The 25,808-nt window shown below is 44.5% G+C and overlaps 1 protein-coding gene across 1 annotated transcript; it reads left to right on the forward strand.

Annotated features, from left to right (window-relative positions):
- The first annotated feature begins 14,953 nt into the window (after window positions 1–14,953).
- LOC141134749 (zona pellucida sperm-binding protein 3-like) lies at window positions 14,954–25,321 on the forward strand. Its single transcript, XM_073624189.1, has 8 exons — window positions 14,954–15,439; window positions 16,116–16,228; window positions 17,563–17,666; window positions 17,735–17,912; window positions 17,985–18,105; window positions 18,199–18,290; window positions 23,688–23,827; window positions 25,092–25,321. Exons 1-8 carry the CDS (start codon window positions 14,954–14,956, stop codon window positions 25,319–25,321), a joined length of 1,464 nt encoding a protein of 487 aa, XP_073480290.1.
- Window positions 25,322–25,808: the final 487 nt, after the last annotated feature.

Below are 25,808 nucleotides of genomic sequence, written 5' to 3' on the forward strand. Positions count from 1 at the left end.
AACAGGACGCTACTTGTCAGGCGGCTAGGTCGCCCCTGTGTGAACAGGCTCTAATTCCTTCCTACATGCAGAGCCAGCACCTATTTCCATCAGCAGGTGGGATGCATTATGAGATGTCTGCCTAGAGTGGTGTTCTTTTGTTATTGATTCCTTTTAATGGATGGATCTAATGAAATCGTATATGTTTTATCTTTGAGACATCGCCGGGGCCGGATTTTTTTTTCTCTTTGATTGGACAATGGATGAATCTGTTTGCTGTCTGTGACAAACTTTCTAGTATAATATCGCTGGCATGTTTGGCTAGATTGTGCCTGAAACTATACCAATGTATTAAAGCCATATCAGTTCCAAAAATATTTTTTTTGAAAGTATCTAAAAATAGAAAAAAACGAACACAGATGAAAAATAATAGGTGAAACTTATATATAATAAAATGCAAACTTTTCTCGTATCTTTAAATGGCATAACGTGTTTTCCTATAAGTCGTATGTGTAATTATTAAGATAATTAACTAATATAGTAATATATCCATTTATCATTGATCATATTTAGTGTGAAAAAAATAAACTAATGCATAACAATAATTTAAGTTTTGTTAACAACAAAAAAATCCTTTACATTAAAAATACAATAATACAATAAACAGGCTTGGTGTTATATGAATAGTTCCTTGAAGAAAATATTTCTTTAAAAAAAAATGTCTACTTCATACCTGATATGATAGCATCTAGTACCATAGTAAATCGTATCCTTATTCTTCCCAGTGGTTTATATTCCTGTCTCCTACAGCCAAGGGAATAAAAACCACCTGAAATTAGAGTTGATTAATTCTTGTATATTGTCAGCGGAGTGTTACAGATTCTATTACCATGCTCAGTATATATAAAAAAAATATTGTCCAAAAATAAGAAGTCCCTGGTGTAAGAACACTAATTACTATATAACTGCCTTATTTTTAAATTAACACACTTTAATATAAATTACGTATTATGTTAAGGCAGAAAAGCGTAGATTTTTCTTTGTCAAATCCATAAACAAAATGTTCAAAAACATTAGGAAATCCGCCATAACATAAAGAAACAATATTTCCTCCAAACTTTATCTGAAGAGATGTTTGAATTGGAAAAAAACTTAAAGTAGAACGATCGCTGCTGCCATCGCGCCCCACGTAGCCCCGGACGTGGGGGTGAAAGAATTTGTTTTTGCCGGTGTTCTATCGAGAAATGCCCTCCGTTGAAAAATGCCCCTGATGGGTCTGCGCAAGCGCAGTACCAAACGTCACTCCAGCTGATATGTTGATTAGCTGGCAGGACGTCAAAACCGCGCATGCACAGATTGTCAGAGGCATTTTTCGACGGGAGACGGTATTCGACGGGCACTACTGGACGCTATGCAAACAGCGGAGGGAGAATGCACTCACTGTAGCAAGGCAGCTTTTTCCGTGTGCTGAAGGGCGTGTTTTATCTGTGTTGCAGGGCGGGTTTGGTCTGTTGAATGGCGGGTTTTGCCTGTGTCTAAGGGCGGGTTGCAACACGCACAAAACACGCCCTTCAACACACCCGCAGCAGCAAGGCTCATTCTGACAACTACGTTCCCCCGCTGTTTGCATAGCGTCGAATAACGCCCCCGACGATCTGCGCATGCGCTGTGTTGACGCATATTATAGTAGCCAAATGGCTACTAACAGTGGATAAAAATCAGTAAAGCATAAATAAAATTGTTTGACGGTGTTCTATGAACAAATGCCCTCCGTTAAAAAAATGCCCCTGATGGGTCTGCGCATGCGCAGTACCAAATGTCACTCCAGCTGATATGTTGATCAGCTGGCGTGGCCATTTTTTTGATGGAGGGCATTTCTTGATAGAACACCGCCAAATAATTTTATTTGTACTTCACTGATTTTTATCCACTGTTAGTAGCCATTTGGCTTTATTCAATAAATGTGAAATATACAGTATTACACTATTGAAGCTTTCTGTTTGTATTGTTTACCTTCTGGTTCCGGCTGGTTTGAATATCCCACTCTGAGTTTGACCACACCGGAGGACCCTTCCTAACACCAGAGTGTCCAAGAGGCTTCCTGGTTTACTATACCCTGCAGAGGTTGTTCTGCCTGCCTGTTTGACCATTCTAGCGATAGATGGTCCCTAACATCTGGTAAGTACAAAAAGGGAAGGGTCCCCAAGTGGTGGGGTTTTCTAGGCAGCAAAAAATTGTAAAGGTAACTCATATAGAGTAAAAATTATAGCTTTATTGGTGACAATCATATCAAAATGACAATAAAGTTAAAATGTGAGCTCTGGTAACGGGAATACAATTTCAATACAGAAAATGCAGACACAGTAATACACAACATACAATCTATTTTTAGTTGTGCATGAAAAATGACGCGTTTCAACCCAAAAGGGTCTTCTTCAGAGGTTTGGTCTACGGTGGCAACGTATTGTGAAAGTTCTCCTGACCAGAGATCCTTTAAAAACCTTTCCACCTTATCCCACACAGCGAGCTCGAACTTTCGACAATCCAGCATCACAGGTATGTCCCCTCACACTAAGGTAGGGCACGGGAGCATGAAACCAGCATCTGCAGTATGTGAGGAAAAGTTCACCGAAGTATCGCAGGGATAAACCGATAAAGGTTCCTCAGTGCTTTATTAGTGCCATGTAAGGAAGTTGAAAGATTTTTGACTGCTGGCCTGAGAGGCCGACATGTCTGAAATACGAAAGACTCGCAAGCATATGGCCGTCCTGGTGGGAAGCAGGGAATCAGCTCAGGGCCCCCCTTCACAATACGTTGGCACTGTAGACCAAACCTCTGAAGAAGACCCTTTTGGGTTGAAACGCATCAGGATTCATGCACAACTAAAAATACATCGTATGTTATGTATTACTGTGTCAGAATTTTTCTGTATTGAATTTTTATCTCCGTTACCAGAGCTCACATTTTAACTTTATTGTCATTTTGATATGATTGTCACCAATAAAGCTATAATTTTTACTATATATGAGTTACTTTTACATTTTTTTGCTGCCTAGAAAACCCCACCCCTGGGGGACTGTTCCCTTTTTGTAGTCACTATTTGGGGTGGGCAGCATGCTTCTTTGCTCCCATATGTGTTTTCCATATACAACATCTGGTAAGAGTCCCTGATCACCGAAGGCTCTGCATGACTTTTTGGTGGTGAAATCCCTGTCTAGTCAGCTTTGTTTTTGACGTACATATATGTAGCAAGGTCCCAGGCCTCCTTCGGTCTAATGAGAACCTCCAGGGCCAGAGATAGCTGACATCCTTCTGTATGTGGTGGGTTATGAGGCAGGGTGGGTGCAGAGTATTTAAAGTTATTGTGCGCCAGACACTTCATGAATGCAAAAGAATGTTTATTTCTCTTAACAATCTTTTTGGGGGAAAGCGGGTTAGGTATTTGCAAGATCAATTGGCAGACTTTGAGACTTCAATTGGAGGACAGTCATGCAGGGAAAGGCATCCAGCAAGACGCCACATCTGCATGTGCAAGAATGCTGTCTTCTATGGCAACAGTCTTTGACAGTTCCTAACACAAACGTAACAGTTCCTTTCTCTTTCACTACAATCACTCCTTGTATTTTTTCAGCCCACTGAGCTACCGGTCTCTCACTAGATCCACTGATTCACTGCCACTGAATCCCTTGAGCTCCCCTTGAGCTCCACCAATCTTCACGGTGGTATCTTCACCGAGCGTCACCCCCGCTTCTCTGCTGGGTCCCTAGCTTGGCCCTCTAGATACCTCTCAAGCTTCACCCCGCTGGCCTGCTCTGTCCCTGGCTGGACACACAAGGCTGCTCTGCAAGCATCACCTCCGCTGGCTGAGTCCCTGGCTTGATACCCACTAAAGTTTCCAGATTCTTCACCGTCCCATCTGGTGACAATGCTGCTCCGGTATTTGCCTCAGTTACTCACAGTGGTCCCTGGTAATAAGGCAGATAGTCTCTTACTGGCGACAGCTTCCCCTCTACCTCCGACTACTGGCAGGTTCTCCAGACAGCAGAACCGTCACTCCTGGTTGGACTGCAAGCCGCAATCCCAACCCTGCGCTGCTCTCTTGCTTGCTTTCAGGAGTCCTCTTTCACTTCCGGCCAGACATAGCTGTCACCTATTTGGCAGACCGTGCAGAGGAATTGTATGGGTCTATATATACCTGGCCTCATTCCCACGGCGTCATGGACACCGAGAGGAACAACCTGGGATATCCACTCTAGACTTCAGCCTACTAGCAGTAAATACCTTTTTCCTGCAATGAAGCACATGCCTCTATTAAGCGCTGCTCCCATTCAATATAGGGGTCATTTACGTTCTCTGCTTATAGCAGCAAAACTTATCCCATATGTTTTTTGGATTTTTCTTCAGCATCTTTAATATCCCAGTCCTCTCGGGCTCTGACACCGTGTGTTTTTTGGCTGCTGACCCTATTGCATTTATGATTTTGCCAGCCAGCAATTTTTTGTCTGCAGGGCTTTTAGATTGCAGATATATATTTATATACTTACATACATTTTCACTCATTTTCTAGGACTCCCTTCTATAGGCCTCAGTATCTGGGGCTATTTCCTGAAACAGGGACCCCTACTCACAACCCTAAACACCCTCTTTTTATTGGGGGTGGGGTGTAGTCCCTGTATTTTTTGTATCTGTGCATATCAAGATACGACCATTGTAGATGTCTATTTACAAGCAGTCACAATGCGGGCAGGGCTGCTGACGACCCCATGTGGCAATGTTTTTAAATATGAACATGGATTTCTCATGTATATACAACTGAACTAGATGTGAGTTGCCAATTATATTTGCCTTTTCCATGTCTGTATGTCATTGGCTTGATGTTTTAATTTACTGTTGACTGTCTACTTTTGGATTTCATAGACCACATATATCCTGTTAAACCCCTGATGAAGGAGACGACAACCAGCTCTGAAACACGTTGGGTATAGGATACTGTATCTCCATTGTTGTATACTTGTATTCTTTAGTATTCATGACCATGTTCAGTACTTTGTCTATACTGTTTTTGTAATAAACATATTTACATATATTTTATTGTTTTTTGGTAGTGCCTTTAAATTCCCACCCCTAGGGGTTTTTCTCTTGCAGGGGTGGTGCAAAATCAGCGTGGTTTTAGAATAATTTACACAATTTTGAACTCTTATTTTCGCATATTTTGTTCACTCACTTTTTACACACTAGCATCCATTTAGGTATACATGGCACTTATTATTCCTCTCATTGCACTTATTTTTACTCCTTTCACTGGAGTTGCCACCTGTCTGGGATTCACCCGGACAATTCGGGTTTGGAGTCATGCGTCCAGGTTTCAGACTGCCTGAAACCCGGACACATTATTTAGACTATGGCTTTCCAGCAGGGTTGCTGGCTGCGGGTGTCTAAACACTCTTTCACGCTACCCAAAGCTATCACTAACAATTCCCACACACAGGAGAGGAGAGAGGGCTCGATCTGCTACTTTTCCTCCCACCCCTACCATTCTGAGTCGGCCCACATTCCTCAGAAAAAAGTGTGGGCTGGAAATTTGAAGTCCAGCGGCCTCAGATACATCTGGATGAGAGGTGCTGACTGCCAAGGGGTGAGTGAGCTCACCATCCATCCCTGTCTGTGACTGAAGTCCCCCCCTTCTCTGTCCTGCCTCTGAGTGAGTACACTAAGGTAAATCAGGGTTCTCAGAGCACCCCTTACATCAGAGTTCCCCTTTAAAGCAGAGGCAACAGTCTTCCCCCTTACATCAGAGTCCTCTCCAAACATCAGAGTTCTCAGTGCTCCCCCTTAAATCAGGGTTCCAAGAGTTCTCCCTTACATCAGAGTCTGCAGAGTCCGCCCCTTACAGTGTAAGGGAACTCTGCGAATTCAGATGTAAAAGGGGAACTCTGAGGACTCTGATGTAAAGGAGACTCATATGATTAGAAATGTTATTTAATTGCAAAATATATATATCGTTTATACTATTAAAAAAAATTGCTGTGCACCACTAAAGTGTTCGGGTTTGACTTGAAGGAAAGGTGGCAACCCTTCTTTTCACATAATCATCATTTTCCATTCACACACACTTCCCACACACTAGGAGACACCCCACACCCAATCCATACACTTAACCTTCACCCCCCCCCCCCCATCACAATAGACACAAATTTAGGATTTTTCATTTGAAATTCCAATAGTACTTAACCAAAAATAAAAAAAATCCAATTTTATTCCTTTTTTAAAACAACTAATACTTTAATCTAAAACCAACTGGCATCCTATAAATAAATAACGAAATATAATTCCAAATGAACCAGTATATATGGACATCAACAGACTCAGCATGTTCCACTAGTACTGCAAAAGAACAAAGTGATCATTTTTATTTTACTACACTTTTACCATTTCATTGATTAATTCATTGAGGTTATTGTAAAACATTACAGCTGCTGTACATTTCCCCAACCCAGGAAGGTCCACATCTGTGGCTCCTTGCAAGCCCTCTGGACCTGGGCTTCATCTTGAGGAGGTGGGAACGGCATGTGGAGATTTTTGGACCGCTGGGATCTTTTTAAACAACTTATGGCTATAGGGTAGAGTTCCAATTCCTGAGCCGTAATTATCAATTTACTAATATATCACATGCACAAATGCTCACAGAATATGAGGTATTGAACATATGGATCTTCTGGATCTTCATATGGATGTTCTGATATATCCTTTTAGAGCCAAAAAAGCCCCCTGAGGAAGACTATGACAGAATAAGTTGAAACGCGTTGGGGTGTTTGTGTGAATATCATTTTTGTAATGTACTGTCAATTTATAGTTGTACTGTGACAGCTGTATATTTTAAATCCTATTTCCATTCTTGTACTAATGTTGACCAATAAAGATTTTACAATATTATAAACTATATAAACTTTCTTGATTGGAATACCTAGCTGCCAAAAAAAAGCCTTTGGGGAATCTTTCCATTTTTTTATACGCACTTTTTCTTTGCTTTTTCAGCAATTTGTACCTTATTTCGCCGGCCAATGCTCTGCTTCTGCTGTTCCTTGTCACGGCAAGGTACATCATTTCCAGCGCATTTTCTGTTCATTGGCTCCTGACATATGAGTTTTATCAATCCCCGGAGTCATTGGGCATCCTCTGCTTGCAGCAACATTTGTACGCATGTGCGAGCGCCGTATCCTGGAAGAAGCAACGAGTGGGCTTCAGATGACCATATTTAAGATGGGAGCCGGCTCACAGGGAGGAGCAAAGTACATTTTTTAACATGGAAAAGACTGCTAAAACATACATCTATTACTCATACTGATATACAGTATATATGTGTAGGTGTGACCATCACATGGGTGTAAAAAAAAAAAAAGTTGGAACTCAACTCAAAAAGTCCTTTCTATTGTTCTCGGCTTCCTCCAAATACCAAAATTGCTTTTTATTTGTTGCCGTGAGCCAACTTACTTTTGGGGCTAATTTACACTTGCTTCAAATTGTGACCTTGGATGCGCTTTTTTAACCACTTCAATACTGGGCACTTTCACCCCCTTCATTCCCAGGCCAATTTTCAACTTTCAATAAGAATTGTGCGGTCATGCAACACTGTACCCAAATGAAATTTTTTATTATTTTGTTCACACAAATAGAGCTTTCTTTTGATGGTATTTATTCACAGAGCTGGGGGTTACTACTGAGCAGGGGATCAGCAGAGCTGGGGGGTTACTACTAAGAAAGGAATCAGCAGAGCTGGGGATTACTACTAAGAAGGGGATCAGCAGAGTTAGGGGTTACTACTGAGTGGGGCATCAGCAGAGCTGGGGGTACTTCTGAGGGGGGGCATAAGCAGAGCTGGGGGTACTACTGAGCAGGGGATCTACTGAACCAAGATATTAATAAGCTGGGGATCTGCTGAACAGGGGAACTGATGAGCTGGGGATCTGCTGAGTGGGGGTACTACTGAACCAGGGTACTACTGGGCTCCTTTAAAACAAACAGAAAATGAACACACACACAAGGCCCAGTTCACACTGATGTGGGGTGGAATTCGCTGGAATTTCTGTGCGCTTCCCGCACTGCATCAAAATTGCACCCTGTTCATCCGAACCGCTATGGGTGTGTATGTTGATAACACCCCAAAATCGTGTTGCAAATCACAGTGCTGTTGACGTTTCTAGGAGGAGGTGTCTGTTGTCATGCAGAAAAATGCACCAAAAATGCATGCATTTTTCATCCATTTATTAAAAGAAATTCCATTGTAGTCTATGGAGCCAAAAACGCACCATGCTGCGTGCACAAAAGTCCCTGCGCCTTTCCAAAAAACACATTGCAGGAACCTGCATAGATGTGAATGCGACCCATATGAAATAAGGTTAGGGCGCTCTTGACATTTTTTCCTCCTACAAGAGTTTAGAAGCAGCAAAAACACACTAAAAAGCCACGTTTTGCATGGGAGTTAATGCACGTTAGCGCACGTTCCCTCACCTAGTTGGTGGGTTGGCGAAGAGTCAGTCTGGTGGACTGGTGTGGGGAGGCAGCCAGGAGGGTTGGTGAAAGGAGCAGCTGCAGCCAAGTGGGTTGGCAGTGCCTGAAGAGGTGGCGATGGGATCAGTGGCCACAGAGGAGAAGTTACAAGCTGCTTCACTACCTTTTTGCTATGCAGCAAGGGACTACGAGTTCCTGCCTGTAATGGACTATTGCTAAATCTGACTGGGAGCCTGTCAGATTATTCAAGTAATTCTGCTGGAGCCAGCAAGTGTGTGCAGGAGGAAAGTGAAGGAGACTCTATACAGGTGTATATAGGAAGATGTCCTTGAAGTCTTGTTAAAGTTTTACTGAAGTAAAGTGGACATCTCATAACCTCCCATCCCTAAGTATTTAACCCTCTAATAAAAACAACAAAGCTACGGACTGTTCCCTGACTCTGGGAGCTTCTGAAAATTTGGTGTGCCTGGCTGTGCAGGAGTGGGGGATCCATGTTCAACTTCAGTCCCTACAAAGTTTACTCCCTACAGCACACGTAAACAAAGGGGCGGGATGCTGCTGACATATCAGTGCCCTTATATGGACACATGCCCATGTAGTGGTACCCTCGTAAGGGCTGCTAAGCGTTGTGGTCCGTCCGTCACCCTGCCCAGCCAGGCACACAGTTCTCATTCACCCCCCAGGCAGAAAACCAGTCCTTGAACTTTGTTTGTATTTTTATTGAGGGAATTTAACTTGGATGGGGATGGGATATTCATGAGATGGCCAACTGATTGCAGAAAAAAATATGGGACCAACTGTATATACACCTCTGGTATATACAACTCCACACTTCAGCTCCAGCACAACTCTTGCTTGCAGACTATCTCTCCTTAACACCTCCAGCATATCACTTGCTTGTTCTTCCAGGACCAGCTAGCAATGAGATTTAGACCTGACACTGGCTCAGCCAGGCATTAGCAAATGCCCTTTGGTGTAACAAAAAGTAGGTAGGTAGTCCTGGTGCTAGCTGTCCATGTGGCTATTGAGACCAGTACCAGATCTTCAGGCCCTGCCAGCCCTCCTGTCTGCAGCTGCCTCTCTCCACTGCCCGTGACACCACAGTCCACTCCACTGGCTCTGAACCCAGCTCACACTGCACTCTCCCAGTCCTCTCATGCATGCCTTCCCAGTCCTTCCCGACTGTGTATCACTCACCAGCCCTCTTGGCTGGATCCTGTTGTTCCTCCTTGGAGACTTGCCCGGCAGTGCTCTCCCCTGCTGTCCTCTCTTGCTCCTCTTTTACCTTCTGTCCAGGACACCTCCGCATGTTCTTATTTATTTATTTTATTTATTTATTTCAGGTACTTATATAGCGCCGTCAATTTACGCAGCGCTTTACATATACATTGTACATTCACATCAGTCCCTACCCTCAAGGAGCTTACAATCTAAGGTCCCTAACTCACATTCATACATACTAGGGACAATTTAGACAGGAGCCAATTAACCTACCAGCATGTCTTTGGAGTGTGGGAGGAAACCGGAGTACCCGGAGGAAACCCACGCAGGCACAGGGAGAACATGCAAACTCCAAGCAGGTAGTGTCATGATGTTCTTAGAAGGTCCCGTCCGCTCCCGAGCCCAGACCCAGGTCCAAGGTCACCCAACCCTCCCCAGACTGGGGAGCTCCCTCAAAGGCCACGAAAGCCTAGCACTCCATCTCCAGCTTCCACCCAAACCAACTCCTCCCCAGCTGGGCTGACCCTGGGTATTTAAGGAGACCTGCCCCCTGCCAATCCAAGTTGGGGATTGGTCAGGGCTCCCTATACCAACCCAAACAGCACCACTTCTCCGCTCCTCCTTCCTTTCCAAGAGATTCTAGAATGTTCTGGAAAGAAGTGAGAGGTCTCAGCGATGTTGAGTCACCAACTCTGCTCTGAGTTACTCCCAACCCAGATCCAAACACACCCAGGCTTGGCTGCCAGCCAAGCCTGGAAATGTACTTACTCTAAAAAAAAACTCTTAACCATACCACTTCTAGCACACCAGCGGGTCCAACACCCATATTTAATCAGTGACATTGGCTAAATATAAGCATATGTCCATATAAGGGCAGTGATGTCACCAGCATCCCGCCCCTTTGCTTACATGTGCTGCACCTATCCTGCTGCTCTCTGGGTTAGAAAATAGCAGGAGAGCGTTGCAGGAGAGCAGGATCTGAGTGGTTCCCAGTGGTATAGCGCTTTTGGAAAAATACGCAAAGTGGATTTGCCTTTCGTAAATAACCCCCATAGTCTTCTTTATAACATGTAGTAATGTTTACCGCCAATGGCGTCCCTAGGGGGGGCCAGAGGGGGCCCTGATCCCCCCAACATTATGCTGTGCCCCACCATGTGCCCCCCCCCCCCCAAAAAAAATTTTTTTTTTATTTTATTTTTTTTCAAAAAGGCAATGAGGGAGAGTGTCCCCAGTCAGCTCCTGCGGGTGATTCCTCCCCCTCCCGCTGCTCGCTGACACTGCATAATGCGAGCGCTCACACAACCACGGCCGCCCGATCCTCATTGGCAGGGAGAAGAGTGAGTTTCAGGAAGGATTCCACCAGGACTCTCAGTTACTGAAAAAACAGACTGATTTCTCCCCTCCTTAGGACAGGAGAACCAGCCTGTAAATTCCAAGAGATGCCAGACCAGAGCTGTCAATAGCAGGGGCAGGACAGCAAGAGGAGGCTGGGAAACCCCACAGTGGCAGAACACCAGGGCCCGATGGCAAGACATCCTTTGCAACCCTGATAGTTCTCTCACTGCTTTGGACCCTTATATTTTCTTGATATGCTGGTGACATATATCTCTTGTTTTCTGCCACCCTGGGGGGGGCCCCAATACAGTAGCAAGGGAGCTCAATGCAGAACATGTGAAAGGGCCATTGTGGGATCGTAGTAAAGGGCCCCAGGATATATACAGTATATATATATATATATATATATATATATATATATATATATATATTATATATAATTGCATTTTATAGTTGCCCCCCTACTGTTGTCCCTGTCCCCCCATGTGCCCCCCCTAAATATGAAAGCTGGAGACGCCACTGTTTGCCGCCCTCTAAAAAGCGAGTTGTGGTGAATTGCTTTTCAGAGGCTTGTATAGTGGCAGGTGACAGGCGTTTAGGAGATGCTAATGCCCGCTTATGATGCCTTTTTTTTTTTTTACCTTGCTGAATAGCAGTTATACATTGTAGGACTGCACCGCAACTACCAGCCAAGTTGTGGTGTGGCCCCATTGATCTCAGTGGGCAAGTCTGACAGGCGCCCGAGTTAAAAATGCTGCAGCCGCGAAGCAGTGCATGTGTACAGCCCTGTCAGGCTGTATTGTTAGCATCCGGCCTGGGGGCAGTAAATCTGTGACTTAGTCAGCCACCTGTTTTTAATGCCCTCCACTGCCCATGTGAAATAAACTAAAGGCAATCCCTTCCTGATACAGAGTATTAGGCTCCATTCACAATTGTACGACTCCAAAGTCGCACAACTTTAGAGTGGAACTTTAATGCAACTTTGGATGGCTACGACGTGGATGTGACTTTGGCTTTGAGCACTGATAATGGACAACTGTTGCACAACTGTCACATGTAAAACATTCAGATGCGACTTTTATCTGACATTTGAGGGTTAACATTGAAGCCTGTGGCCCTCAAGTCACGTGAAAGTCCGACTAAAGTAGTGCAACTACTTTGAAGTTGCTGCGACTTTAAGTCGCATAGATATAAACGGTGCTCATTGGAAAACATGGGGTGCGACCTGTCATGCAATTTTGATGTTCACCAAAACTATATTCAGTATACAATCAGTTTATTCAAATGTGTTTGCCAAATGCTATTGCTGTATAAATCACAATGCAGACAGACAGTGCTGGGTCCCCTCTGCTTCTGGGCAGTCACATGGTCTGATATGGCTATGCTCACACTCTTGGTAATGCAGTATAATACACATAGCCAGGGCCAGATTTGTAAGGGGATAAAAGGGACCATTGCCCCAGGTCCCCCTGACGGAAGGGGCCCCCCTTCACAAACATTATATAAAACAATATAAAAAAATATATAAAAAATAAATAGTAAAACAAAATATATAAAATGTATAACAATAAAAAAAAAATTATTTTCTTAAATGTATCTTGGGAAGTAATATTTTGCCGGCCATCACCTGTAAGGCTCCATTCACACCATGGCATTCTGTTTTGCGGGCGGAATCACCGCGATTCTGCCTGCGATTCCGAATTGCCGCAAATTGCGGGATGCCCTTGAAATGCCCCCGTTTGCCCCCCGTTATTTTCAACGGCACTCAAACATTGGCCGTGATTGTCTCCAGACAAAACGCGGTTAAATCACGCAAACAGAATCACGGGACACCTGTCGCCCAAAAGAAGTTCCAGAACTTCTTTTGGCTCACAGGCATCTTGCAACTCTGTTTGCGCGATTTTACCGCGTGATTCGCCGGACAACAATCGCTGCAAAATCGCCCCGCGATTTGGAATTGTGGGCAGAAACGCAGGCAATTCCGCCCGCAAAATGGACCGCAATGGTGTGAATGGAAGCTAAAACTCTGGACTGGTATGTTGTATCGTTTTTTCAAAACTGAATTTTGGTGGCTCAAGCAAACCACGCATAGAGCACTATGACTGCATGTGTGCGGGGGCATCTGTGACCTCAGAATGATGTGTTATGCATTTTAATAATGTGTGACTGTCAATGAGAATGTAAACCAACTCTGTATTTAGGGCCCCCCCCCCCTAACCTGAAGTGCCCTGGGCCCCCCAAGGTCTAAATCTGGCTCTGCATGTAGTATGTTTGAAGTTAGGCCCCTTTGACATGGGCACCGTCCGTTTCGCCACATTAAAAACGTATCAGTTCTTATGCAGTGCTTCATCTGTCTTCCATTCCGTTAATCTCTGTTTACATCCGTCTTCCGTCCCGTTAACATCCGTTTACATCTGTTATGTTACCCCTTTACGTACCCTTGTGCATTCAAAAAAACGGATAAGATCAGAAGCGGAGGTGAACGGATGGTAACGGATGGTCACCCGTTTGCCCATAGGAATGCATTGTCGTCCGTTGACGGATGGATGAAAAACAGATAGATGATCCGATCGTGTAAACGGGGCCCTATAGTGCGGTATGCCATATGACTAGCAGACAGATTTTCTTTGTTCTAGGCAAGGACATGGAAATGCAAATGGAGGCAAAAACACATCAATGCATGCCATTACCTATGTGATAACTATTTTATACTGCAAGCAAGTGAAGAAAGTAAATCCACTCAAAGGACCTAGTCACATGTTGCTTGTGTTCACAGACGTTATTTGGCGCATCAATGCGCATTGTGTGGCAAAAAAACACATGGCAATTTTTTGCAATGCAAGTTTTCTGTTGAGTGCCCTCATAGACCCGAATGGGTGGTCACCCCATAGTGCATAGAACGTAGGCTGTTGCAAAGGAATCTGCAATAGGTACAGAACCTTGTGAATGAGCCCTAAGGCTCAGTTTCCACTAGTGCGACTTGTCATGCGACTTTGGGCACATAAAGTCGCATGACTTTGATGCGACGTTGGATGCAACTTTGAACCAGAGACTGTAAGGCTGGATTCACACCTATGCAGTTTTAGTGCTTTTTGCATTTTGCAGATTTGCACTACAGAACGTGGTCCATAGGAAACCATGTTAGATGGACTGTAGTGCAAATCTGCAAAATGCAAAAAGCACTAAAACTGCATAGGTGTGAATCCAGCCTAACGTTGGATCAAAGCTGCACTCAGTCACATCAAAGTCGCACCCTAAACCACGCAACTTTGTGGTCGCAATAGTGGAAACGTGGCCTTAGACTAGCGCTACACAGGAGACTTTAGAAACCCAATCCTGCCACTAACATGGCTAGGGGTTTATCACTAGGACAAGCAAATGATCACTGAGGCCAGATTTACATTGTTGTGCCGCCCTTCTGAATGGCACCCCAATGAGCTTTTCTTTTTTGGTGCAAACAGAATAGGATGCATTAACGCAAGGAAGGTTGGTGCATGTTTATTAAACACACCACAAATATATAAATGGGCTCTGAAACAAATAGCCCCCTACGGTGTAAGCTACACTAGCAGTATTTAGTAGCATCGTGTAGTGATCAATTGCACATGAGTGAAGAATTGAGCAGTACTCCATGGAGAGCATTTGCTATACCTAGTAATTACTCGCTAGCGATTTTAGCATCAGGAATAAGCTACTGAAATTCTCCAGCCAAATGAGGAGACTGCCAGCAAGTGTATAACTCTCTCAGCATCAATAGAGTAACCATGTATGTAGTTTAGCTCAGTTCTGAATGAGGCAGTCATTTGGGTGTGGTGATGATTTGCCCCAGCTGGGGTATTACTGGCTGGAAGGAGGGGTATAAAGAGCAGCTCTCTCTTCCTCTCTCATTGTACTTTTGCTTATTGGCAGGATGGGTCTAGGAGAGAGGAGTTATGGCAGGTGGTTGTTGCTGCTGGGCCTGGTTTATGGGCTGGGGTTTGGCGATGGCTTGAGACACAGACGCCAGTCGGACTGGTGGAGGAATTACCAACGGGTTGTACCTGCCCAGAGCCAGGGCTCTTCCAGAGGGGGTTCCAGAGATGTTTACTGGGGAGGTAATGAGCCTGTATATGGGTTTGGGGCTTCTAGAGGTGGTGCTCGGTGGGGATCACCTGGTGGACGTGCTGGTGGGATGCTCCGCCAGCAGCCCCCAACTGTAAGTTCTAGTTCCCCCATCAGTGTCCAGTGTGAAGAGGACAGTATGGTGGTCAGTGTCATGATGGACTTTTATGGGAATGGAAAGCTAGTTAAACCCTCTGATCTGAGCCTGGGACCCCGAGGCTGCAAGCCGAACACTCAAAGTGCTAATGATGTTATCTTCCAGATTAGTCTCCAGGATTGTGGCAACACTGTGCAGGTAATCCTTAACTTTAATTTTTATTTTTTTCCTCCCAACTTTCTTGGCTTCAGTAAACTAAGATTGTTGCTATGGGTTGCCAGTGGTGGGGGGTGGCTCTTTTACTTCTAAGGAGAACCTGGACCTTGTTTACATGTACAGACGGTAACAGATGTAGAATTGCTATCATTCTTGCTGAATTGAACTTTTGTTGCTGAAATTTGCTTGGGTATGGGCCAGTAGTATGTATGTCACTCTTATTAGCTGACTGTTGAAAGAAATGGGCTGGCAACATGGGCTCTTTAAAATCATTTATTTAGACTTCTGGTGTAGACCGCTAAACATCCTGAGGCAGCTGCCCTCTTGGATGTTATGTAGGAATGGGTGGAGGAGCTGGGCCAGCAAATAGTAACTAGACCCTCTTTAGAGGGCTGCAATGTGTAAGGAGGGAGCTGTGCTAGGGAATTAAAACTTTTTGAAGAAAAATGCACTTTAAATTTGGTGTCAGTCTCAAGAACCTGACACTGTTTTTTAAAGAGGACCTGTTACAAAATAAAGGTCCCCTAAAAAAAATTTAATCTGTTGACATCAACATAATGGCTAGGTGACTAGTCTATGGAATTGGTGATCAATAATGGATGTCTCATGAGTAGTGCTGCTTCAGCGTTTTTGTAATGTTCTGCTCTTATCTACACAGATGGTTCAAGACTGGGTGATCTATGCTACCAACCTGACCTACAGACCAACCTCCTCCATTCCAATCATTAGAACCAACTCAGCTGTGGTCCCCATAATGTGCTACTATTACCGGTGAGTCTACACTAGGGGTGATGCAGGTTCTAACAATGCATTTTAACTAATCGCTCTAGACAAACCTCTTACCAGGGAACAGTATACTGGTCAGATTTTTGCTTCTGTCCCATTCGCGATTTCCTTCACATCCTGTTCTGTAGGCACAATGGAGTGTGAATCTGTTCAGTGACTTGTCCCGAACAAGTGTCCATGGGAATAACGTATGTCTCTTGGTCACTGTAGAATTTTATACTTTCTCCCTTGCATTCAGTCTGGTGGTCACTAATCTACTTGAGGTACAGACAGCAAAAACTTGATTAGCTCTAAGCCTTCTACTCTATCAAACATATGGCTGGTTAATTTATCAGCTGTGTGGCTTAAAGTTTAAATGGCAGCCCCCCCACAACTGCTGCAAGCAGTGCACCGAAATTCAATGTTTTGGCTGGGTTGTATTGACTGTAATGGGCCCTAAAGTCTTTGCTTGTAGTTACACCTAAACTATACATTATCATGGTGTCTTTGGGGGCAATCTTGAGTCAGGCAGTCTATCATTACCCTGGGTATGGTGCACATTTTGCATGTGGCTAGAGTAGGGACAGGTCACCTGTCTCAGTGCTTGGCGTCAGGGAAAGGTTTCAGACAAGTAGGTAAAGTGCAGGGGCACACAATTCATACTGCACACCCCAAACCACCCCCCCGACACCACTCGGGTATGGGCAGGCCAAATTCAGCCCCTAGAGACAAATGCTGGCAGCACACCTGAGACCTACAGCTACTACTTGCTGTACATGTGTTAGTGTTCCTGGTTGGGTTGTCTTCCTTGCAGGCCTGTTGTGCATTACTGAACTTACATTTCGATACAGTTGTGTACTGCCGCTGCACCTACCACAAGTCTCCTCATAGCTTTAGACCCTATGGTAAAGATGATGGTGTTTAGCTGTCCATCTGGAATCTATCCACTAGTTCATTGTTGAAAGAGGGATCTTATCAGTACTACTATGAACCTAGATATTAAGGTAATCTGGGATGAAATATGATGGCTGCTATTGCTCACTTTAATGTGGAGGCATTGGCTTTAGGGATGTTGTAGTGACTCTGGCATCACCATCTTGTAAGTTGCTGCCCAGCAAAAGCCAGTCTTGACTTCCATCCTTCATGCTAACAATAACTTGCTGGATTGTCCTTTATCATGAGGACAATCTGCAATCAACGAGATGGTAATGGCAGCTACAATACTGCTGTTCAAACTTTTTAGAAGTGGCACTTGCCATTAAAATGGTTAATATGGATCTCTGAAACTTAACATGATTGCACTTCTAGCTCATTACTGACCCTGGATTCTGTCTGTATAGGCATGCCAATGTGAGCAGCAAGGCCATTGAGCCAACATGGGTTCCATTCAGCAGCACAGTGTCCTTAGAAGAGAGGCTGTCCTTCTCATTGAGGCTAATGACTGGTGAGTTGTGTAAAGATTAGGAGGTGGGTGTTGGAACTTTGCAATCTAATCCCCTGTTTTGTCTATAGAGAATTGGAGTGGCCCTAGAAGTTCTCCCATCTATCAGCTTGGCGACATCCTCTACATAGAGGCCTCTGTGGATACTCAAAACCATGTTGGACTTATCCTGTTTATTGACCAATGTGTAGCCACCATATCGCCTGACTTCACCTCTGCTCCTAGTTATGACATCATTGCAAACAATGGGTATGTTCTTCCAGGGCTGGTTAGGGGAAGGGTTGCTATAATAAACCCACTCTAACTGACCATTCTCTATAGGTGTCTAATAGATGGAATGCAAGATGACTCCTCTTCAGCCTTCATCACTCCAAGGGTTGAGCCAGACAAGCTACAGTTCACAGTGGATGCTTTCCGATTCCTAGGAAACGATGCCTCTCTGGTGAGTACAAGTTGAATTGTTGCAACAGATAAGTGCCTTGTAAGAACCAATAAGACTAATTACTTCCAATACATTCACTACTTCCCAATTCAGATCTACATAACCTGTTACCTGAGAGCTGCTGCAACCACCCAGGTCCCTGATGCCATGAACAAGGCCTGTTCCTATAGCAAAGCCACAAAAAGGTGAGATGGTAATTAAAGGGTCTGTGGTTCCATGTATTACTGCATGTTCCCATGGCAATTGTGCCTAACAAATGTGTAATGGCAACCAACTTCTGCAAAAGAACTGGATCTAGTGACCATAAACTCGTAAACCAATGGGAGATTTTTTTCAGAGAGAAGTGTAAAATGGTGTACAGGCCCCCTCCTGTCTCATGGTCTTTCCCATACCTTGAACATTGATTTCTGGCTGTTGGGCATAACTATGGAGGTTTCTTGAGAGCCCTCAGTGTCCGGATGATCTATTATGGGTATGGTCACCATGGTGCCATGCATCTGTCTGCTGGGACCAGACACCTTGGTGTCTGCAAGTTTCCAGTAAGGGTATTAGAGCCGCCCCTTTAAGATGAGCTGTGCTGGCACTTGATCTTGCTTTCTGGAACTAGCGTAGTAAAGTGTCTTTGGTACCCAGTAAGTCAATACTGGAAAATGAGGCCTGGAAATTTCTTACAAAACAAATCTTAAATTGGAGGGCCAGCAGTGACTTGAAGATTGCCTATGCACCCACCTCTGTGGGTTGGTTAAGAGGTGATGTCTCTACAACATATGTAGAAGGGGGGGGGGGGGGGGAATCTCTGGGCAGGCTGCTAAACATCTACTGAGAACTTGCACTGCATTGATGCATTCACACAATTTCACAGTAACCATGAGATATAAAAACAAAGTTCAGTAATATTCCTATTGTGCAAATCTATATACACTACAAACTGTATGATTGAATCTGTTCTGATATCACTGTTTTAATAACCTGACAGCTTATTCTCAATAGGAAACCTCATGTCCCCCTTCATCTGCCAGGACAGCTACTTGAGAGATTGGCTCCATCTTCTACAGAAAGCACAAACCATACACAAAGGCCCATCCCTCTCCTCTGACCCTCCAGTTTTGTTTCCAGACCTCCAGGAGTATGCACCATTATGTTTCTTTAGGTCTGGTAACTGGTTAGCAGACCCCCCCCCCCCCCCCCCCCTCAGAAATTCTCAGACCAGTTGTGGTCATGTCTGCAGTATTTGCTCTTTTTGCAGTCTGAAAAGGGCCCCCTCTTCTGTTTTGGATGACGCACTTCCGGTGACGCAGTGAGATGGCACCAGAACACTCTTCCGGTTGCCGAGTCTTTCATTTAAAGGACCAGCTCGGTTTGTCACACCGCGGGGCATGTGCCGCTAGGATTACAGCATGACAAATGCACAGCGTTCAGCAGCTACAGATCGCTCTCCTGTCTGGCTCAAGCCCTCCTCGTTATGGATCCTGAGGATGGAGCACATGCTCAAACTGACCCAGCGATACAATTTATTGGCAGGGGGTGTGCAGTGAAATGTCGTTCTTCTAAAACAGCCGTCACTAAATGGCGGTCCGAGTCCAGATTGAGTGACACTTCTGCCTGGACCGCCAGTATAACTATAAATGTCAGCAAGCGTTGGTTTGCTAAGACCGTGTATTTCCCCAGCAACCAGTGATGCTGCATGTGTGCACCAGCTCCCTGCTCCTCACTGCAGGTCTCGGAGTTGACAAAAGACCAGCTTGCACTCACGGGCCGCGAGTAGGGGCGTGATGTCACGTGTGTGTGCCCTGCCCCCTACTGTTCACGGGTCCTGGCTCTCCTTGCGAGGGAGGGGCTTGACATAACATGTGCGCCCCGCCCCCCTGCTACTCAAGGTTCCTGGGTCCTGGCTCTCCATATCTCTCAGCTTCTGACCCTTCTGTATTTTAGTTGTGCCCTCCTGCATGCAAGGTATGTGGGCCACATATTAACTAGTGATCACTAATGGGCATATTTTTATTGTGCACACTGCTGGGAATATTTTGTTAAAGGTCACACTGATGGGCACTTTTTTTTTTGTTCAGCTTTGGAGGAAGTACTAGCTCTGCCTCTGAAAAAGGGTACGTTTTCCATCTCGGAAGGCAAAGCCCCAAAGTAAGAGGCCCTTTCATAGTTTTCGGAACAAAGCTAACTTCAAGAAAAGGTAATTTAGCAAGGACAAAGCTAAAGGGGCACTCTTTGCTCCGTCAGCCCCAACCAAAAACTCTCAGTGATGCCAGGTAGGGGGAAGGCTGACCTGTTTCCTCAAGGAATGGGCAGAGAACAGAAAATCCTTTTATCCTCAAGATCATAGAGGGTTACAGGTTGGAGTTTCCGGATGGAAAGCACTTACTCACTCAAATCTGTTTAAGGCATTCATGGTAACCCTGGATCTTCAGGATACTTGCCTTCATGTACCAATATGTCAGAATCTTAGTTTGAGATCCTCATAGAAAACTGCCCACATTGGCAGTTCAGGCCCTTCCTTTTGGTCTCTCGGCAACCCTGATAATCTTTACGAAGGTCATGGCCTTTTTTTCGTTTACAAAAGATCTCATTGTCCCGTACTTGGATGACTTTTTGATCTTTAGCCGAGAGGACCTTGGTCAAGATCTACAAGTAGTTCTTCAGACCTTTCAAAGATTGGGCTGGAAAGTCAATCTGCAGAAGTCTGCTCTGGTTCCCTCCCAGGGCCATCTTTTTGGGCTACCTGATACTCAGTCGCCCAAAAGATTTTTCTACCAGAGGAGAAGATCTTCTCTGTGCAGAGTTTCAGGTGCAGTCCCCAGGCCTGTTTGTCAAAAAATGCAGCTGTTGGGCTTGACTGCAGCATTCTTAGGAGTGCCCTGGGCCCAATTGCATTCCAGGTCCCTGCAGGCATTTCTTCTGCATTGTTGGGATTGCAGAAATGTTCTTTTGGACTAGGTCCTACAGCTTCCAGGAGACTATTCTCTCAATCCTGGTGGCACCGGCCGGAACATCTGCAGATAGGGAAGGCTGGGGACCAGCCTTCCCCCTATAAAGATTACCAGACGCCAGTTTGTAGGGTTGGGGAGATCACTCAGACTGGCAGGCTCAGGGAGCCTGGTGGCCAGAGGAGCAATCTTCAAACTTCAGGGAGCTGTTAGCAGGATAGGCTTTAGTGGCTTTGAAAATGTTTGTGCGAGGGACCTGTGGCATTGTCTTGACAAAAATTGAGTGGCTTACCGCAACAAACAGGGGGTACTCACAGACACTCTACTAGTATTAAGTCAGGAGATGCTTTCCTGGGCAGAGGACAGTATTCCCCCAACTTGGGTGGTCCACATCGGTGGGACGACAAATGTGCTGGCAGATTATCTGAGCAGTGTATTGGCTCCAGCAGTTGGGAGCTGAACCAGGAAACCTTCTGGGAGTCGTAAGGTGGGGGATGCCCAAAGTGGATCTGTTTGCTTCCACCCACAACAGGAAGCTTCCAGCTTGCTTTTCCCTGGAGAGAAGGTAGAGGGATGGATGCATTCTCTCTCCAATGGAATTTTTCCCTAGCCTATGCCTTTCCTCAATTTCTACTATTGCCTCTGGTAGTCTGGAAAATTGTGCAGGAACAAGCAGAGGTAATTCTGGTGGCCCAGGAGGAGTTGGTTCTCTGCACTGAGCGCTTTCTATAGAGTCCCCCTGCCCTCTGCCAGGGACCAGTGCTCCATCCAAGCCCTCAGATTTACCGTTTGACAGCTTGGAGACTGAGCGGCACATCCTACAATTAAAAGGATGTTCAGTTAGGGTTATTGAGACCATTCTAAATTTAGTCACAAGGAAGATTTATGGTGAAGTTTTGGAAGACCTTTGTAGCTTGGCAAAAGTGCTGGAGTGGGCTTGGTTTTTTCTATCACTGTTCTGGATTTTTTTTTTTTTTTTTCAGAAAGGGGCTTGCTGTCAGCACTCTGATGCCCTGTACACACGGTCAGACATTCTGACAAAATCCATGGATTTTTTCCGACAGATGTTGGCTCAAACATGTCTTGCATACACACGGTCACACAAAGTTGTCGGAAAATCCAATCGCTCTGAACACAGTGACGTAAAACACGTATGTTGGGACTATAAACGGGGCAGTAGCCAATAGCTTTTGTCTCAATTTATTCTGAGCATGCGTGGCACTTTGTCCGTTGGATTTGTGTACACACGATTGAAATTTCCGACAATGGATTTTGTTGTCGGAAAATTTTATAGCAAGCTCAAACTTTGTGTGGTGGAGATTACACACGGTCGGAATTTCCGACAACTAGGTCCTATCATACTTTCCGTCGGAAAATCCGACCGTGTGTACAGGGCATTGGGGTTCAAATTGCTGTTCTGTCTCTGTTCATGGAAAAGACTAGCGGAGGAGCCGCTCGTTGATTTAAAAGATTCCTCTCAGCTAGGGCTAGAGTTGTTAAAGATCCTTTCCTAAGAATTTTAGACAACCTGATGGTAATTAGGCCTTCCTAGCTTTTGCGCGCCCCCCTGGAATTCAGGGGAAGTAAGATTTAGTTTCTTAGATGTGAGATGTCTACTGCATTTAGTGAGTTTAGAAAAGCTTCCCAATTACTGATTTCTTTTAGTGGGCCCCAAAGAGGGTTCCAAGGCATCCAGGGGTTCCATTGCCAGGTGGATTAGAGAAGCTATTTGTGAAGCCTACAGATCTTCAGGGCAATCTCCCCTTCCAGTTAGGGCTCGCTCTACTAGATCTCTAGCTGCATCTTGGGGAAGATATAGTCAAAACTGCTGTCTGGTCCTCTTATGCATTATAGAGTGCAGATGCTCAAGCCCGGACCTCTCCTTTTGAAAGGAAAGTGCTTCAGGCTGTCATCCCTCCCTAAGGTATAGAATCTTGCTTATGCCCTCGTAGCTGTCCTGGAAGATTGGGGGGTGGCAGCAGGACCCTTTTGCACATAACAGTATTTCCATGAATCTTCCAGGACAGCGTCTATAGTCCCACCATATTCATTGGTCCCCTTAATTTAACATGGTGTTGGTGAGTTTCTAATATTCCTCCTTCCAAGTTCACTTTTGGTGGAGGTTTACTTGATCTTCATACTACTGAGGGGCCTTTGAAATGTCTGGTTTCCTGTAGAAGGAAAAGACAATTATTTCTTGTAGCTGTCCTGGGAGATTCATGGAAATACCGTTACGGTAAGTCTCTAATGGGGTGGTGTGTGTGTTGTTTTTTTTTTTTTTTTTTTTTTTTTGAGCACCTGTCATTTCAGATCATTCATGGCAGTGCCTGTTAGTGGGCATCCACTCACCTGCTGCCACCACGTCCCTCAACTGGTGTTGCTTCCGCATCACCAGCTGTCCCGTAAAAGTGAAGGCCTGTCAGTGAGTCAACAGAGGGTCATAAGTCTCTGCCAGACAGATGACAGTTGCTCTTTAAAAATTATGATTTAAATCAAGCTTTTTTACTAGTTTTAAAATTACTTAATTTAAATCAAATCCACCCTGTAAAGGATTGAAATCCACTCCTATTGTAGGCTGTGTACAGGCCGATAATCTCCAATAGAAGCATGTCTTCAGCAGTGTTCTGACATTACTGTCTTCTCTAGTTGGTCTACAGTTGAGGGCCCCAGCAGTATCTGCCAGTGTTGTGGTACGGGCACCTGCAGCAACCCTACTGGCCTCCTTTCAGGAGGAAGGAACCGATTTAGAAGACCAAGAGCATTTGGGAAGAGGGAAGCCTTGGATGGTGAGTTGTGTGTGTGGATTTTTTTTTTTTTTTTTTTTTTTTTTTTTTTTTTTCCTTGCAGCTGCTATATAAAGTAATGGCATGGCAGTAGGTGAGATTTTCATGTAAAATGGACTTCAATGAGCACATAGCAATGTAATTTTGACAAGACTTTTCACATTTTGGGTATTTGCTCTAAAAGGTACAAGATGAACCAGTTGAGGGGGTAGATATCTGCTAGCTAACCAACAAAAGGGCAGATTGGCTACTAGATTACTCTGATTTTACACCTTGTAAAACATTAATTTTAAAATAGAAATAAAAGGCAAGACATATTAGTGTGATTGCATTCCCTCAGCTGCATAAGAGCTAAAGGGAGAAACGACATCACACTGATCTTCCCAGCGAATGGCTGTGTGGTGGTGGGGGGGAGGGGAGAAGAGTCATGACAAGTCCTCATTGGATAACACTGATTTCCCAGCAGAGCTAGGGAATGGACCATGGTGTGTCCTAATTAGTGTGGTCACTTTTTAATGGGAAAGTAAAGGGACTGGCAGTGTACACTAAGGCTTTCACACAAAGGAAACAATACGAAGAGCAGGAGACTCTCATATGTGCATGGTACAGCAGGAGCATATTGGGAATATAAAATGTTGGGGTAACAAATGCTTAAATTCCCTTTTGTGTAAAGCAATGTATTTCCTCTTGGACAGAGGAAATGCTAGAATTGCCAGCTTTGTGTTCCTTTCCCATAGGAAGACTTGCACTTGAGGTTTGAAAGGGAGGAGTAAACTTTCAATGGATGTCTTGATTACTGACTTCTCTCTTTTGCTTACAGGAACTAAGAATCTCAATGGGGTACACCTTTTTTGGGGTGGGTCTTGACAAGGCTTTCAAGTATTTACAATTTTTTTTTAAAGTTGGAGAATCCTTACAGATGCCCAAATTTCCCTTTTTAATCAGGACAAGTGAAACAGATTTAAGACATGGGTGACAATACAGGGGCAAGGTTGGGTCCCTGGTGACTTTTTATATATTGCGTGTGGCACCAGGCGAGGCTTTCTCTCCTTGTAATAGAACAGGATAGCTTTAAAAGGCTCAGCTGGTAAAAACCCAGGGGTTTTAACATTCGTAATCCCTATTCTGTCCACTATTGAATACAACCTAGAATCTATAATGTGTGGTAACTTTTGGACACTTGTGCAAAACTGAATTGAGATTAAACAGAAATGTGTGCACCTTTTTTGTTTTTTTTTTTTTTTGTTTTTTTTTTTTTCTTCTACAGAACCCCACACAGGAGAGGGACAATCTGTGACCACTCTGGGACCTCTGCTTGTGATTGGGCCCAAACAAATGGATGTTGCAGCTGCTGCAACAACAGAAGAGTCTGCCCCTGTGGAGCTCTGGGTGTGGGTGGCTGTTGGATGTGTTGGTCTTCTTATTGTCCTTGTATGTGCAATATTCATTGGGAAATCTCTGAAAAAGCCACAGTATGTGCTGTCTGTGCAAAAATAAACAAATGTATACAGATCTGCTTTTGATTACCTTCTGTTTCTCATAGAATTGGGGTTTACTGAAGGACCTTAACCAGTATTTATCATGGGTCTTGTGTATTTGGTAAAGGTCAAGTTTTCTTTTAATAAAATTTAAGGGAAATGTTCTTTAATGAACACAGGCTAGAGCCCCAAGGTTACTGGGATATATCAAGGCTAGAATACCAACCAGTTAAAGCCAACTTGTGTTTGGACCCCCATCCTATGTGGTCTGGATCCCTGTAAGGGAGACCTTGCCCTCACTACTTACTAGGACAAAAGTGAGGATAGACTGAAATTCCTCTGAATAGTTAGTCTTCATATTGCATTCAAAATCAAATTGGCTGGACTTCTGACCTGCTTGATGTGTACAATGTATGCAACCTTGTCTCAGTCCCTAGAGATTCTTCAATGGCTTGTCTGGTTTAAAAAGGAGGGGGGACTTTGAGCTGCCCATACATGAAGGAGGG

The sequence above is a fragment of the Aquarana catesbeiana genome, linkage group LG03, assembly GCF_042186555.1.
Source record: "Aquarana catesbeiana isolate 2022-GZ linkage group LG03, ASM4218655v1, whole genome shotgun sequence".
In the NCBI taxonomy this organism is placed as follows: Eukaryota; Metazoa; Chordata; class Amphibia; order Anura; family Ranidae; genus Aquarana; species Aquarana catesbeiana.